This window comes from Vulpes vulpes, chromosome 13 (genome assembly GCF_048418805.1).
Source record: "Vulpes vulpes isolate BD-2025 chromosome 13, VulVul3, whole genome shotgun sequence".
Taxonomy (NCBI): Eukaryota; Metazoa; Chordata; class Mammalia; order Carnivora; family Canidae; genus Vulpes; species Vulpes vulpes.
The window spans coordinates 120,944,984-120,963,430 of NC_132792.1; the positions used below are offsets into that span (position 1 = coordinate 120,944,984).

General features: G+C 37.7%; 1 protein-coding gene across 1 annotated transcript in view; it reads left to right on the top strand.

Annotated features, from left to right (window-relative positions):
- DNAH14 (dynein axonemal heavy chain 14) overlaps positions 1–18,447 on the top strand; it is a 317,326-nt gene that overhangs the window by 148,079 nt on the left and 150,800 nt on the right. Inside the window, 7 exon segments of the mRNA XM_072733718.1 lie at positions 1,986–2,075; positions 8,112–8,246; positions 11,926–12,141; positions 13,874–13,961; positions 14,627–14,632; positions 15,266–15,474; positions 16,420–16,672. Of these exon segments, the coding sequence (XP_072589819.1) occupies positions 1,986–2,075; positions 8,112–8,246; positions 11,926–12,141; positions 13,874–13,961; positions 14,627–14,632; positions 15,266–15,474; positions 16,420–16,672 (997 nt within the window).

Genomic DNA, 18,447 nt, shown 5'->3' on the forward strand with positions numbered 1-18,447 from the left:
ATACAACCTCTCAACTGTTAAATCAAAACTGTTAATAAAATGTTCCAAATAGTAATATGTGTCTTAGGAAATGGCACAGAGGAGCAGTTGGGTGGCTCAGTGGTTGAGCATGTCTGCCTTTGGCTCAGGTTGTGATCCCCTTCTTCCTCTTCCTATGTCTCTGCCTTTTCTGTGTGTCTCTCATGAGTAAATAAATAAAATCTTAAAAAAAAAAGAAATGGCAGAGAGATCACAATTTGTAGCTTTAATATTAAATTTGGAATATTTAATGGTGTATTTTTGGTGGTTTACACAAAAACCTGTCACATATAGCATATCCACATATGAATATATGTTATTCAATAAATAGTCTGTAGGTATGCTATTTGCACTTATTGCTCATTTAACATACAAGAATCTGAATTGCATGCAATAGGCAATCGGAATCTTTTTTTTTTTTTTAAGATTTTATTTATTCATGAAAGACACAGAGAGTGAGGCAGAGGGAGCCCAATATGGGACTCAATCCCAGGACTTCAGGATAATGACCTGAGCCAAAGGCAGACACTCAACCACTGAACCACCCAGGTGCCCCAGCACTTGGAATCTATCCAGCTTCTTCATGTTTCTGTCACTAACAATATCTGCAGGAGTGGGGGTGTCATTAACTCAGAGCAACCACAGGATTAACAGAAGCCATATCCTGGAATAAATAATGTATAGTTTGCCATCCAGTTGATTCTATGGAATATCATATACAAACCATAAATACTTTACAGTAGGATTATGATTTTATTTCACAACCTTCCAAAATAGGGAATTGTGAAAATCTTTAACCAGATGGGATGAACCTGTCTGAATGTCTCTTATTTTGATTATCCCACTTCTGCTGATCTTCTGTGCATCCGCTATCCCTAGTCCACTCCTGCAGGGCTTACATCCAGGCAGACATCTAGGTTTGTATTGTCTATGGCAGAGAATCTCTAGCCCCTACATCTAAAACTGCTCCGAGTACAGGCCTTAAGTGAGTGTCTCATCCAACTCCATTTAAAAGAGGTTTCTTTCAGCTGATTTCCTACCTCCAGTAGCCTTGCCATAGGAACTACTTTTCTCCATTTGTACAGTCCTACTGAGTGTTCTGTGTCGCCTTCAGCTGCTCCTTGTCTGTCCCATCAGGGTAATGCAAGAAATGAGAAATGGAGTAGGAGAGGTCAATGAGAAAAAAGATAAATCCCACTTTTTTTTCTGTAGGCACAGTTTCTGATAGTATTGACAGTGAAATAAACCCCACTTTAGAAGGAAACATAGATGCCCTTATAATTCCTGTGTTAAAATATTAAGTATCTTTACAAGTTGCAGCCACTTCCTGGATGTTTTATTGTATAACCACATCAAGTCCTCAATCTTACAAATTGTACTTATTATCCTAGGATATTCTTAACATTGAAACATTAAAATAATTGTTGTAAAGCTGAAAACCTACCTTAATGGTGACTAGAATTATACAAAGATATAGACTCTTTTAAATTTTCTTTTGGTGTAGGATAATTAGATAATGGTTCTAGAATAACAGCTAGTTCTTAAACATATTTTAAAGAATGAATTATTTTCTTTTTAAAGATTTACTTAGAGAGAGAGCATGTGAGCAAGGGGAGGGGCAGAGAGAGGGGGAATCTCAAGCAGACTCCCCACTGAGCCCGATCTGGAGCTCGATCCCATGGCCCTGAGATGATGACCTCAGCTGTAGTCAAGAGTTGAATGCTCAACTGACTGAGCTGCCCAGGTGCTCCAAGAATGAATTTTAAATTGAGGGAGGGCCTACAAATTTGCTACTGGGGGTCTGTGAACATAACATTTTGTGTGTATTGTATTTTGGTTGGAGAAATTAAGAACCACTGTCTTGATATAGTAGTATTCAGTACCTAGTTAAGAGAGATTTTGTAGGATTATGTATTAAAGGTTTAATTTGCAATGCCTTTTAAATTAATGTATTTATTTTATTTCAGAAAGCAATATTTATTGCAACACAACAGTTGGGCTTACAACAATGGCCAGCTCAGAAAAAGAAAATCATACAGTTTTATAATCAACTGCAGGTGAGTGTGGAATGACATGTTAGCAGCTCTTTGCTCCTGAATCATTCTGATCAAGGAGGAAGCCAGGATAACAATAAAGTGTTTTACTCGTTTATTTACCCAAATGTGGCTGCTCAATTCTCACTTTAACTTTGAACAGATCAGTCCTTTTCGCCTTTGTTCCCTTAATACATGATTCTAAAAAACCCTCCAGTGTTCTGCCTCACATAGCTAGCTATACCTTCTTTGAATTTTCTGTCCCCATGAATGAGCCATTTGGAAAATATGGTGCATTTCCCTGATTACTAGTAAAATTGTACATCCTCATATATATTTCTTTGCCATTTGAGTTTTCTATGAGTTGCCATTTCTCAATTGGATTTTTTATCTTTTTCTTACCAATGTGTAGGCTTTTCATTATGTAATTTCATATCCTATTTCTTTCTTATCTCTGTACATTACAAATAAATTCTCTAAGTCTTAGATTTTCAGAAATATTCAGTTGTTCAAGAGACATTGTTAATGCAGTAAAGTCCATTGATCATTTTTTATGGTTTGTGTTTTTGTGAATTTTTAGAAATCTTTTCTATTTCATAAAGATATTTTATGGTTATTTTCTAAAATGTTTTGATACTTGCAATTTCCATTTCTAAGTTGTCTAGAATTTCCTTTTCTTTAAGGTGTCAAATATGGATCTGTTTTTCCTCAGATGGATAGCCATTTCCCAAGACTTTTCCTCCCTGGTTTGCTGTTTCTCTCATATACCATGTTTCCAATATAATAGGTTGGATTTCCTTGTTGATTTCTTCCATATTTTATTATTTTGGCCTTTATCTTATGACAGCACCAGTCCTAATTACCATAGCTTTATAGTAGGTCTCCATGATTGGTGGTACCAATTGTAAGAGGAAAGAAAAGCTATTCCTGACCCTCTTAGGGTTCCTGGCTGAATCTGAAAATCAAATTGACAGGTAGATTAGCAGGATAAAAACATGCACATTTTACTGTATTTGATATTTTTTTATATAGGAGCCTTCATATAAGAATGGAAACCCAAAGAAGTGGCCAGAATAGGAAGCTTTATACCTTTTAGATAAAAAATGAATTTGTGAAGAATTGGCAGGACAGAGGGGTTTGGACTGAGGGTGTAGTAAGTGGTAAAGAAGTAACTGGGAAGATATGGGCCAGTTGAACCAGGTTTGTTCACACAGCCTTGTCAGCCCTGCATTCCCCATAAGGATGTCTCTGCTCTCTGGGTACAAGGAGGGTGCCTTTCAGTGGGAGTTTTGTGACCCGTTTCAAAGAAGAAAGATGGTGGTGTTTAGAAAGGGGGTGTTTAGAGTGACCTTCCTGCTTCTCCATGTGAAAAAGACTCCTCCAGCTTAATCTGCTTAACATGCCAGGGTCAAGGTGCCTAGCTTGTCCTGAGCCCTATCTCAGCCATAATCTTTGATTTTTGCTATTTTCAAGATTCTTAGATAATCAGTTCATTGACTGCCAGTTAAAAAAAAAATCTTGTTTGGGTTTTTATTGGGATAGAATTTAATAAATAATTAATGGTGAGAATTTTCATGAATATAATGGGTTGATTTAATAAGTTAGTCTACCACAGCTTCATAGCATCAGAAAGCACCAGACTCCTGCATCAGAGAGGTTTGTTAATCATTCAGCAACAGCAGTAGCCATGTCCCCAAGATTGAATTCTCAGAGGATGACACAGGGTCAGGTGATAGGTCTGTGTGCTGCACACACAGTTGGTTGTTCCACAGAAGAACCCCATACTTAGGAGCACTGCAGTCTTGTGAGGGGACTACCCCAGACATTCCTAGTCTCTACTCTTGAAGGGCACATCATCTTTGTTGTTCAGCCAGCAAATAAACATTCCCCATCCTGGTAAGAGGATTATCTCTATCTTCCAAAAACTTCTTGCTATACAAACATCCTTGGAAAGGTAGCCCCAAACAAAGCTTTCAATGCCCCTGTTCAGAGGCATGTAAAAGTGTCAGCAACCGTAAAGACTTGTCTCCCAAAAACTCTACCCCTCATTTGTACACTGTCTTGGCTTCTGGTGAATTTCCCCCAAGGCCACTCTATTGACTGCTTTGATTAATCTGACTGATAAGGACTGGAGCCAGACATATTCAATTTATTTCATACAGCGTTTATGTAAAGCCTCTCTCAGGAGGACTATATACAGTAGGATGGAGCCAACCTAAAATATTAATCTCAGCCATGCCCATCCAAGGTTCTGGGCCCAAACAGTGAAACAAATCCTAAGGCACCAGACTCTACCTTAGAAAGCCAGTGAATTTCTCCTAAAATTACTATATTGATTGTTCCTCTTGGTCCAAAAGATTAATCCAAGTAGAGCAAGATTATCAGTTATACAAATGTTTCTTGGCCCTGAAGGAGGAAGTGATGAGGGCAGTTCTTTTTCCTAACAACCCTAGACAGTGAATTGAGACTGTCTGACTGCCTTCCAGGGACAAGTTGATGTTTCCTTAAATACTGAATTTTTAACATGTTAACTACCTCTAATGTGCAAGTTGCATTGTTTTAGGGAAGGAGACTAGTGTCTGACTTCTATATAAGAAATACAATCATAAATATATACATGGTGCCCTTTAGAAAGAGTTTCTTAATAGTTGTTGGGTGGGCTCCCCAAGTGGGATTACAACGGTTCAAGGAATTCGGCATGATGGTGCCTCTGCCATGGGTTCTCAGGTCAGTTCTAATAATTAGATTTAGTTTGTTTGGTTTGGGTTTGTTTGTTTTTTGTTTTTGTTTTGTTTTGTTTTGTTTTGGAGTGGCCACTTGAGGACAAGCAGTCCAGTCTAACCTGTTTGCCTTCTCACGAGCCAGATGGCATTTGTCTGTTCCATAAAATGAGTGAACCGTGGAGATAGGGGAAGGCATCCAAGTTATCTTGAGGTATTGACAGGTGTTTTGTCTGGGAAGCATAGAAACTGAGGCCATCCCTGCTGCTTCTGATAGGCCTTTCAGTAATACTTAAGCAAATAAAAATTAAATCATGGTCAATTCCACTGGTAGGGGATGGCAGCCCCAGCAGTCTGTAAAATGAAAGGCTCCTGCAGTTGTTTGGAATGCCACATTAGAGTATTTTCCTTTGTGAGGAAGGAGAGACAGAGTTTTGAAAAAACAGATGTTCAATATCCATCCCTCCCCCTGTATTCCATGGTCTGAGGTAGGTCTGGGTTTTTGCTATCCTTGCACTGCCACAAAATTGGCATGCCTCATTTTAGTAATTCTTACCCTAATTATTTTCCAAACATCTCCTGCTGTGAGACAAGAGGGACAAATATGTTTTTATGGAACTTGTAACCATTATATACCCTGCTTTGGCCTATATGGGCCACTAAGAAGAACTCATCAGGAAGTGTACTCAGTCAAGTAATCATTATCCTATGGACTAAGACCATGACAATCCAAGAGAATCTGTATAGTTGAACCAGAATTAAATTTTAATCCTCTAAGCCCCATTTTGGAATGTGTACAGTCAGGATGAACTGGGGTTGTGATTACGGACAAGAAGGAAGCAACCATGCTCAGGAATGGTTAGGGTTGAATCCCAAATTTCCAAAATAGGTTTCTATAATCCCCCATATCTTTTATGCTGATAATTACCCAAGAAGCAGATGAAAGGAGATTATCCCCTTCTAGGGATGTCCACATTCAGTGACCAACCCTCCCTGGCAAGGTGTGTGGGCAAAGAGAAGGTGAGGGGGAGAGAGTCAGAAATATTTTGAGTCCATCTTCGAGAAGGCTGTTTCAGTGCTCAATCATACCAGATACATATGGATGATAGGGAGTGGAGAGACCCCATAAAATATCTTGACCATCAGCTCAGGGTTAAGAGACACTTGAAATAAAAGGTATACCATTGTTAGACTGCAAATGGTACAGAGTCCAACTGACAAAAATTTTGTTTCAAGAAACATAATGGTGTGGCTGGAGTTAGCTGATTGGAATCAACAGCAATCCCATAGCTTGAAATAGTGTCATTGTCGGTGAGTCACCACCAATAGCCCCAAGACAGGAGGTCACAGATCTAATGTGGGACCTGCCAGGAGTATGTGGGGCTCATTTGTGCCTTAAGGCAGTATGACTTTTCCCACTATGAGACGGGAGTCTGGAGTGCAGCAGTATTCTCTGCATCACAAACACAGACCTTTACTTGGTAAGTTCTGTGATGGGGAACGTGTTGCCGCATCCAGTGTGATGTTGTGTCCAGACAACAATCATGGCAGTCTGGGAAGGGCAAGCTGGATGAGCAGCGTGATTCTGGGTCATCTCAGTAAAGAACGTATCCTCATCACGGGCCCATGAGTAGCTCAGTTTGAGGAGCAGCCACAATTTGTTCCCACAGTTCACAATCCTAGAGAGGGTTGTCTTTAATCTTCTAGTCTGTGGTTTCCCAAGTGGCAGATCAACTAGCAAGTCAGAGTTCTCACCAGTGGGCAGGATTGACAGATGTGCTCTGGTTCTACATAGCTGGCTCTGAGGAGGGACAGCAAGAGCCTTCAGGTCCCAGTGAGGCTGAGCCACGAGGACACTAGACTGAGGCATTCATGGGAATCTTTCTAAATTAAGGGCTTAACAGAGCCAGCAGCTTTGCTTCAGGAAGTGAAGTAGGGAACAAAGTCACTCCCAGAGGGGCAGCTGACACTCATTCATGTAAAGCCATGATGCCACTACAGCCAGTTAGCCGCATTCTTGAATATATCATTTCTTCTCGACATCCAGGGCTTCTCACCTTGCCTATCAGACTAGAGAATCACAAGACCTCCATGAAGATAGATTGGAATGGAAATGAAAGAACATTTTAGATTTATCCATATTTGAATTTTGGCATACTTATTTAATATATTATTAAGAATAATCATTTCTTTAGTGCTATTACAATTGTCTAAAAGAGATGATCAGGGACTCTTTTTAAGAACATCTGGCCCTTTCCCTCTTGCCTTAGTCCATTTGGGCTGATATAGCAAAATACCATAGATGGGATGGTTTAAACAACAGATGTTTATTTCTTACAGTTCTGGAGGCTGGGATCAACCTGCTAGCTGATTTGGTTTCTGCTAAGAACCGTCTTCCTGGCTAGATAGTCACTTTCTCACTCTGTCCTCACATAGTGGAAAGATGTTGAACCCTGAACTCCCTCTCCCTCTTCTTACAAGGACATTAACCACCCTCATGACCTCATCTAACCCTAATTACTCAAAGACCCCACTTCCAGTATTATCACACTGGGTGTCAGCCTCAGCATTTGAGTTTTACAGAGATGCAAACATTCTTCACTCCATGACACCAATTGTGATTGAGTTGGACAGAAGAAGATGGAATCAGGCAAATTTTGTAAGACATGAGGGACTTTGGACAATGAGTACCTAGTGGTTTTATTAACTAGATCAGGAAATAAGAGAAGCAACAAGTATGAAAAGGTGTAGGTTAAATTATGTTGACTTTGAAAATCATGTGAGACATCCAGATGGAAGTATCTAATAGACCACTGAAATTTCACTTAGGCACATAGAACCAAAGACCAGGGAAAAGATGTACACATTAGGAAGTCATTAGAAATCAAGTCATAGTTACTCACTCAAGTTGATGAGATTGGTAGGGCCATTGGGGGGTGGGGGGGAGGAGAGAGAGAGAAGGATGAATTAGGGAAGACTAAAATAGAAATGACGTTCAAAACTCAAAAGACAGAAGAGAATAAAGAAGAAAGCTGAGATAAATCATATTACAGAAGCCAATCTTAGAGAAATGAACAGAAAGAAAGGAGAATTGGAAAGAGATAAACTGTAAATATCAAGAATTGAAAGTTATCCTTTGAATTTTAAAATTAGGAAATTTCTGTTTATTTTGACATTAACCTAGTCAATGGAAACAGAACCCAGATTATAATAAATTGAACAGTAATTTGAAGGGTTTCCAGACATAGAGATGTATTTGTAAATAAGAACCTTCAGATTTCAGTTTAGCTGAATCATCAGTAAACCAAAACTAAATCATAAATCTGCAACTTTGTTTTAGACTTGTGTTGGTGTGATGTTAGTAGGCCCAACAGGTGGAGGAAAGACAACAGTCAGAAGAATTTTAGAAAGAGCATTAACACTATCACCAGTTGAAGACCTCCTGTCAGTTACAGAAAGGGAATCTATTTCACAGGTAAATACTAAGTAATATGTTTCTCTATTTCTTCAGACCTTAATTTATACTTCAGTAACATTTTATGTCCTATTTACATAAGTATGTTTAATATATTGCTAGGAATTTAGTAGTTAGGAATCATTGTAGTAAATTGGATTTTTTTAAAGACTTATTCATTCATTCATTCATTCATTTATTCATTCAGAGAGAGAGAGAGAGAGAGAGAGGCAGAGACACAGGCAGAGGGAGAGCAGGCTCCATGCAGGAAGCCCAATGCAGGACTCTATCCCAGGTCTCCAGGATCACACCCCAGGCTGCAGATGGCACTAAACCGCTGCGCCACTGGGGCTGCCCAAATAGGATTTTTTTTATTTGAATTAAAACTAGTAATTACTAGTATAAAATAAATCTATTAAATTATATATTTATTTTGTAATTAGTCACCTTCACGGACTAGTTAAGTTGTAATTGTTTTTATAGGTGATCAATTGAATCATCTTCAAATGAATATAATTTTGTCTCTTGTAATATTTATATAATTTATATCCTTACTGCATTCATTAACCCTCCAAGATAGTGTTAACTATAATAATATCTTGTTCCTTACTTTATCAGAAATGCAGTTTATATTGCTGTATTTAATATGATATTTGTTCTTCATGTATGGTAAATATTCTTTTATACTTTGGTAATTTTCTTCCATTCTCATTATACTTTGGTTTTTGACTTCTGTAATTTATGAAATAAATTATATATATAACACCCAGTGCTCACCATGACAAATGCCATCATTTGTCACCCCCCCACCTCCTTCCAGCAGCCCTCAGTGTGCTCTCCATCATTAAGAGTCTCCTATGGTTTGTCTCCTTCTTTTGTTCCCTCCTCCCCATATATTCATCCATTTTGTTTCTTAAATTTCACATATGTGTGAAATCATATGGTATTTTTATTCAATATAAAGTTAGATTCCAATAAATAATGTGTACTTCAGTTATCTTATTTAAAGACTCGGCAGTATATTCCAAAAGTTTTAGAAAGTCAGGGTCTTAGTTCTACCGATGTTTTTTCAGCTAGTGTGCAGTTTCTTTCCATTTTCAGATGTTTGTTTCAGTAAGCAAGAAAATTTATTTGTTTTGTAGTTCTTAATAAATAACTCTTTCTCCTCCTTGATTAAATTTATTCCAAAGCATCTTATTCTTTGGATGCTATTATAAATGGAATTAGAATTTCTTAATTTTTTGTGTTGTTGTTGAAGTGTGTTCGTTGCTGCTATTTAGAAATGCAAATGATATTTGTGTGTTGATCTTGTATCCTACAAGTATGCTGGTTCAGTTATTAGCTGTAGTAGTTGTTTTGTAGATTCTTTGTGGATTTTCTATATATATAATCATGTCATATTTTTTAAAAGATTTTATTTATTCATGAGAGACACACAGAGAGAGACAAAGACAGAAGCAGAGGGAGAAGCAGGCTCCATGCAGGGAGCCTGATGTGGGACTTGATCCCGGGACTCCAGGATCACGCCTTGGGCTGAAGGCAGCGCTAAACCACTGAGCCACCCGGGCTGCCCTCATGTCATATTTAAATACAGATCATTTTACTTCTCTCTCTCTAGTGTGGATGCTTTTTATTTTTTTTCTCACCTAATTTCCAGGCTAGAATTTTCAGTGCAGTGTTTAACAGCTTTGGTGAAAATGGGAATTCTTGCCTTGTGCTTGATTTTAGGGAGAAAGCTTTCAGTCTTTCATTATTGAGTATGAAGTCATCTCTGGGTTTTTCATAAATGCTCCTGATTATATAAGTAAGGAAGTTCCTTTCTATTTCTAGTTTGTTGAGTGTTTTTATCATGAAAGGGTATGAAATTTTATCAAATGTTTTTTCTGCCTCTCTTTATGGGATCTTGTGGTTTGTTTCCTATGTTGTATTAATATGTTACATCACATTGATTGATTTTCTTTTGTTAAACCTGCCCCTCCATTCCTAAGATAAATCTCGTCTGGTCATGTGCTGTTACATTCAGTTTGCTAGCACTTTTTTGAGGATTTTTGCATCTCTGTTCATAAGGGATATAGTATGTAGTTTTCTTATGGTGTCTTTGTGTGGATTTGGTATCAGAACAATTCTAGCCTCATAGAATGTGTTGGGAAGTATCCTCTTCTTTTCTATTTTTTGCAAGAATTTGAGTAAAATTGATGTTAATTCATTGTCAGATGTTTGGTGAAACTCCTCTACCATCTGATTTTGGACTTACATTCTTGGAGATTTTGATTACTGATTCAATCTCTTTACTTGTTACAGATTTGTTGAGATTTTCTATTTCTTGAGTCAGTTTTGATAATTTTTGTTATTTCTAGGTATTTGTATCCTGCAGATTATATAATTTGGCATATAGTCATTCAAGTGTTGTTTTTTTTAAGATTTTATTTATTTGACACAGAGGGTGCACAAGCAGGGGGAGTGGCAGAGGGCAAAGGGAGAAGGAGAAAGACTCTCTGCTGAGCAGGGAGCTTGATGCAGGACTTGACCCCAGGACCCTGAGATCATGACTTGAGCAGAAAACAGATGCTTCACTAACTGAGCCACCCAGGCGCCCCATAGTGTTTCTTATAATCCTTTTAATTTCTGCAAGGCACTAGTAATGTCCATACTTTATTTCTGATATTATTTATCTGTGTCTGTTTTATTTAATATTTCCTTTTTATTGAGGTATAATTGACATACAGTATTATATTATTTCAGGTGTACAACATAGTTATTTGACATTTACATATATTGTGAAATGATCACCACCAGTCTAGTTACCATGTCACTATACAAACTTAATACAGTATTGTTGACTCTGTTCTCCATGCTGTGCAGTACTCCCTAGGACTTAGTTATTTTATAACTGGAATTTTGGACTTCTTGATACCTTTCACTTATTTTGGTCCCCCTGCCAGTACCTTTCCCATTTGGCAACCACCCATATATTCTCTGTATCTATGAGTCTTGGGTTTGTTTTGTCTTTAAAAAGATTCTACAGGGGATCCCTGGGTGGCTCAGTGGTTTAGTGCCTGCCTTCAGCCCAGGGCATGGTCCTGGGGTCCCAAGATCAAGTCCCGCATCAGGCTCCCTGCATGCAGCCTGCTTCTCCCTCTGCCTGTGTCTCTGCCTCTCTCTCTCTCTCTCTGTTTCTCATAAATAAATCCTTAAAAAAAAAATAAAAAGATTCTACATGTAAGTGAGATCATGTGGTATTTATCTTCCTCTTTCTAACTTATTTCCTGAGCATAACCCCAAGATCCATCTGTGTTGTTACAAATGGAAAGATTTATTCTTTTTTTAATGACTGAGGATTCCATCATGTATACACTTTGTGTGTGTGTGTGTGTGTGTGTGTGTTCGTGCATGTATACACACCACATCTTCTTTATCCATTCATCCATCAGTGGACATTTAAGTTGCTTCTATATTTTGGTCATTGTAAGTGATGTTGAGCATAGGGGTACATATAACTTTTCAAATTAGTGTTTTTGTTTTCTTCCAATAGATACCAAGTAGTGGAATTGCCAGATCATTAATTAATGATCAGAAATTATTAGGATCTCTTTCTTTGGAGTGAAAGACCTTTTCTAAAACTCTTGATATTAACAGTGTAAAAATTTAAATAATTGTATTATAGTTGATGCCTTTAAGAAACCGCACTGGATTTTTTCAGATTTCAGGAAGAAAAGGAAAAGTAGATATTTGTGTTTTAAATCCAAAGTGTATCACTGTTAGTGAACTATATGGACAACTGGATCCTAATACTATGGAATGGACTGATGGATTATTATCAACAGCAGTTCGGAATTATGTATATTTTAACAATGCAAGGAACTTAAAGAAAGACAGTGATTTTGGAATGAAATCAAGAATCTCAGATGCATCTAATGTAAGTTAATATGGAAGGACTATTTTTGACTATTGTGGATAAAATATTTTTATCCATTTTTTAAAGCATTTAAGCATTATTAGATCCTTACCAGTATAAAAGTAAATTTAAAAATCAGTTTTAAAAAGGAGAAAAATTATAAGTTATAAAAAACCTGAGATAATATGCTATTGTGTCTTAAAATGGTTGATAAACAATAAAATGAAAGATACTGGCTTTTAAATTAACATAGAGTGGAATAAGTGTAAGCAGAGGATGATCTAGTCATTCTGACACCACTAGTATATCTTACAAATTAATAAAGTATGAACATAATTCAATGGCAAGGTAAATAAAGTTTCTGATACAAAATTCATCATAAAATCGTAAATAGAAAGAAAAAATTTGAATGTTGTATTCTCATAAGTTATAAGTAGAAATTACTAGTAAATTTCATTAGCCAAAATATAATGGAAGAATGACATTTAGAACCAAACAGATAAGCAAAGGTTTTTTTCAGATTTTATTTATTTATTCATGAGAGACAAAGAGAGAGAGGCAGAGTGAGAGGTGGGCCGGATGCAGGACTCGATCCCAGGACCAAGGATCATGACCAGAGCCTAAGGCAGATGCTCAGCCACTAAGCCACCCAGGTGCCTGCAAAGATTTGTTTTTAAGTTTTTACTTAAATTCCAGTTAGTTAACAGAGTATGATATTAGTTCCAGCTGGACACCATAGTGATTCAGCACTTGCATACTTCACCTGGTGCTCATCAAGATAGGTATCCTCTTAATCCTCATCACCTATTTCTCCCGTTCAGTGGCCTCTCTGGTGACCAGCAGTGTGGTCTCTAGAGTTAAGAGTCTTTTTCTTGGCTTCTCTCTTTCTCTCTCTTTTTTTCACTTGCTCATTTGTTTTGTTCTTAAATTCCACTTATGAGTAATGTATAGAATTGTTGAATCACTGTATTGTACACCTGAAACTAATATAACAGTGTATGTTTACTACACTGGAATTAAAATTAAAAAGAAGGCAATATTAACTCTTCCAATCCATTTTTTTTTTTAAATACAAGTCCCTTATCAGGGACTACGATTTACAAACACTTTCTTTCATTTTGTGAGTTGTCTTTATTTTCTTGATATCCTTTGAAACAAAAGCTTTTAACCTTGATGAAGTTCAGTCTGTTTTTTCCTTTGCCACATTTGTTTTTTTGATATCATATCTGAAGACAGTTTTGTATAATTCAAGGTCAAAAGACTTTCTTCTGTGCTTTGTTTGTAAGAGTTTTATAGTTTCCACTTTTAAATTTAGGTCTTTGGTCTGTTTTGAGTTGATTTGTGTGTGCGGTATAAGGAAGGGATTCTGATTCATTCTAAAATTTTAGAATTATGACATAATAAAAATTTAAAACTATCATGAAGGAGGGGGAAAATACCCACCAAAATATCCACCGTGATTCTTTATACATGGTAGAAATTCAGAGCATTTGCTATCTTCTTTGTCCTTTAACAGTATTATTTTAATGTTACATAACAAGCATGTACTTAAGCATGGGAGGGACTAAGAGAATTCTCTATAAGAAATAGCCTGTGATCACCCCTCAGCTGAGCCACACTGTGTTGCTTCTGTGGAGGTCTTTCAGCAACAGAACCTTCTGCCTTTCCCATTTTCAATCTCAAGAAACCATATTGGCATATAGTCCATTTGGATTGGAAAGTGTGATCAAATATTATTGTTTACATATTTTAGGTCTTCAAACTTGATTCCTCTGATGCAGCAGATACTGACATCCATGTGTTTGAGAAGGAGGTGGGGAAAGATGTCAACATTCCAGAAGGTCAGAGAAAGTGTTACTAAGATTCAGTAAAGTGACTGATTAACAGAGGAGACAAACTGAACCAAACGAGCTTTATTGCTAACTTTAAAAACATTTTTAATTAGTGATATTTTGTTCTTATACTATTTATTTTTTTTCTTCATTTGTTTATTTAGAATCTGTGTAGTGTTACCACATACTGTGGTATATTCATCTATCCTTATGTTATAGAAGCAGTAGGTCTTATTAAGCCCTTTCAGTTTATAAATGAACATTAATATCTCACAAGAACCAAGTAGATATTAAAGGTAGAAGTAATATTGTGTGGAAACCTACAATAGCATTGCCTCTGAAGTAGGACTCCACACAGTCTATATAATACAACCCAAGCATACCCCTCTAAAAAGAATTGCACACCCACTGTGTACTACTTTGCAGTGTGCCAGGGGCTGGAGAGTGTGTACAGTGAGGTTCCTAGAGCCCCCTTAGTCTCTCACTGCTCCAGGCTGAATCTTCAGCCACACACTCATTGTTTTGTTCTTAAATTCCACTTACAAGTAATGTATAGAATTGTTGAATCAGCCATATGCCAATGTTTCAGACTTTGAAAGAGGCTTCTGCTGTTGCTTGACATTTCTAGTATTCCTCAGTTTGTGTGTGTCACTTCTTGGCATTTGAGTTAGGAGAGCATAGTCTTTGGGCATAGTGAGTCCCCTTCCTAGGGCTTTAAGACAAGCACCAAGGCAAATATTTCCGCCAGTCAAAGCCTCCAGCATCCTGATTCTCCTCCCTCTTCTGCTGGGATTCTAATGTTCACAGGCAGCTAGCTATTTTGTACCTCCACAGTGACCCTCACATCCCTCCTCTATCTTGACCAATGAGTTTTCTACAACCGTGGAGCAGGGTGGGTTCCCGTAGTATATGGAAAGAGGAGTAAATGGGGTCACAGTGTGAATTACTCTGAAATCTATTTGGTTCTTTCTTCAAAGGGCATCTACTTCCGTGCTCTATTTTCCCTTCCATGCAGAAGGGGGAAACTCACAAACTATATTATTGTGGAAAAGATAAATCCATGGATCTCTCTCTTATCCAGAATTTAAGGGCAGTAATCTAAGAATATTGAAACAATATTTAAAGAATTAGTAAGGTGTATGGTGTAGATAGGGTTGTTTTTATTTAATAGATATTAGAAACTGCATATAAACATATTCAGTCTAGTATTTTCTAGGATATCATTTTTCTAAACAAAATAGAAAATTTGCAAGGTTGTAATAAAAGAAGACTGAGATTATTCTCAGTTACATTAAAAATACCTTTCTCTGCAGACTATGAGTGGCAGTGGATTATTTTAGATGGTCCAGTGGATACCTTCTGGGTGGAAAATCTAAACCCCATGCTGGATGATACTAGAACATTGTGCCTAGCAAACAGTGAGCGGATAACCTTAACTAATAAAATACGAGTGATTTTTGAAGTAGACAGTCTTTCTCAGGCCAGTCCTGCTACTGTCAGCCGATGTGCAATGGTCTATATGGTAAGTTTCCAAAAGCATATTTCTTAAAATGTATTGTTTAGCCATCGTCTACAGCATTTTTAATGACTGTTTATCAATACCCCTGGACTCAGAGGTGATCAAAGTAGTTAAGTTTTGTGTTCCCTAAAGCCTCTAACCCAGAAATGAATAGGAGAGTAAATAGGACTATTTAAACTAGGACTGCTCCGTCACTGGAATGTCAGTATTTTCCACAGCCGTGAGCAAGTAGTGCCCTTAATAGGCAGGATAGGCTGCTGGTATGGATTCTTTTCTAGTAGAGGAAGACTGCCGTGAAGCCTTTCCACACCTGCTCTATGACCCTCAGGATTCGTGGAACACAGGACAGTGGTGAGGGAAATGGAAGACACAGCAAAGAATTCTTTGTTAAAAATTTAAGTTGAGGGATCCCTGGGTGGCACAGCGGTTTAGCGCCTGCCTTTGGCCCAGGGCGCGATCCTGGAGACCCGGGATCGAATCCCATGTCAGGCTCCCAGTGCATGGAGCCTGCTTCTCCCTCTGCCTGTGTCTCTGCCTCTCTCTCTCTCTCTGTGTGTGACTATCATAAAAAAAAAATTTAAGTTGAATTAACCAACGTATAGTGTATCATTGGTTTCAGATTTAGAGCTCAGTGATTCATCAGTTGCATGTAACACCCAGTGCTTGCTCATCACACATCATATGCCCTCCTTACTGCCCATCACCCAGTGACCCCATCCCCATCCCGCTCCCCTCCAATGACCCTCAGTTTGTTTCCTGTGATTAAGTCTCTTATAGTTGAGAATAGATCATTCTTTAAGCTGTTCTGATCAATTGCACTTTGATGAATGATGATTCTGATCCATATTTTGTGTAGGGCAGTGGTGAACTAAAGAGATGGTAAGTAAGAAGATGGGCACTGTATTTTTCTTTATTCATGTAAAATTATTTTTTGCTTTGTATTGTTAGGATCCTGTTGATCTGGGATGGGAGCCTTATGTTAAGTCATGGCTTTTGAAAACTTCAGAAATTATGAATCAAACAGGAGTGAGTTGTCTTGAATTCATGTTTAAAAATAGTGTCACAGATGGACTACAGTTTATAAAGAAGCATAAGAAATATCAGCCATTTCCTGTCCAAGATATAACGACTGTTATAACTCTGTGCAGAATTCTTGATGCTTTCTTTGACTTCATGAGTAAAAATGGAGGCTTTGGAAAATGTGAGTTTCCTTCTTACATGATGTGATCTTGTATTTCACCTCATCAATGCCAATGATTTATCACCTTCTATTAAGTCTTATAAAAGAAAACAAAGGAAGACCAGGAATTTTTAGTCAACTTGAACCAACAACAAACATAGAACAGCCTAGGATCATTCATAAAGGAGCATGTCATTAATGTAAAGTAATATCATGTGTATGTTTGAAGGGTCACTGAAATGACTAGAAGGAGTTCTAAGAGGGTCTCTATTCAGAAAGAATGCTTTTGGTATGTTTTAACAATTCTCAGAGATAGAAATAGTGGGGAAAATGTGTCCAGAATCCTAGGTGTGAGATGTAATCATGCAAAGGTATAAACATGGAGTGTAGTAAAACGTGCAAGGTGAGAGCAAAGGATTCAGAAAATAGTGTAGCATTGTAGGTAAAGGTGTGGTTTTCAGACTGAGGATGCCAATCTTCAGACCCTATTTCTGTCTGGTTCCCAGTGAGACAGGTCATTAGCACAGGCTCCCAGGTCTGCTTCCAAAATCCAGCTGTAGATCTGTCAAACTAACAGACATTGTGAGAAATCCCTGAGGTGACAAGATGGCTAATGTCCCAGTTGGGGGAAGCAGCAGTCCTGAGCAGAAGAGAGCTGTATACCAGGAATGGGAGAATATCTAGCTTCGGCATCTCCCCTTCTCGCAGCTCTGAACAGACCATCGTCCTTCCCTTTGCCAGCCAGCACACCACAGCCCAGCTAGGGGCAGTAACCACATAGCATGTTGGCAGCGAAGCCTGACTCTTAGGAGCAGCTAAGAGCGTATTTCTTCCTACCGCTGAAGCCCTTCACATCTTAAAGTCTAAGTGGTTAAGAGAAAGAGAAGGCATTTGAAAAAGAGCAGTGTCAGTGTGGATACAAGTTAACACATGCCTCTCCTGCCTTGAAGAGTGTCCACTGCCTCTCCAGATGCACAGTTCTAAATTCATCAGAAGCATAAGTCAGGGAAGTGGGAGTATTAGAAACAAAGCAAGAAGTAGTTAAAAGAAGGATCATAATCAATGGGTTGAATCTTGATGTGGCTAGCTAGATGACAGCTCAGCCAAGGAGCTCTCCTGGATCACAGCAGGAAATGCCAAAGAGAAAGTATCATGTATGTGTACATGCACACTTAAATAGAACTAACTATATTAGAGATGCAGTTATTTACATTCTATATATGCATATGTGTACATAAGTATGTATGTGTGTGTATTTACTTGAAAGATGATTGAAACTTTAGCATCCGTATAATTGAACCTCCACATAGAAATTTTTTAAATAAATAGAAGGGAGGAAATACTTCAAGAAATAATTACCAAGGTGTTTTGGAATTTAAGAAAGTAGAAGATGTAAGATTAAATAGGATTCTGAATATTAAATAGAATAGAAAAGTAAAAATGTACATCTAGATATATTATATTGATATATTGCCCCCACCCCCAGTTCTTAGTTGCTCTGCTCTTTTGGTTTGTGGGGGTTTTGTTTGTTTTTTTTCTTCATATTTCAGTTTAAACTTTTGTTGATTCATATTCCAAATCACTGACTCTTTGCTGCATCCTGTCTACTGTACAAGCTCTTTGAAAGGATTCTCATCTCCATTATTGAGATTTTTATTTCTAGCATTCCCATTTAACTCTTTTTATAGTACTCAGTGGTCTGCTAAAATTCTCTTCACTTTACATCAGTTGTGTTAAAAGATTTTGTTTATTTGTTTGACAGAGTGGGAGAGCACAAGCAGGGGGAGCAGCAGGCA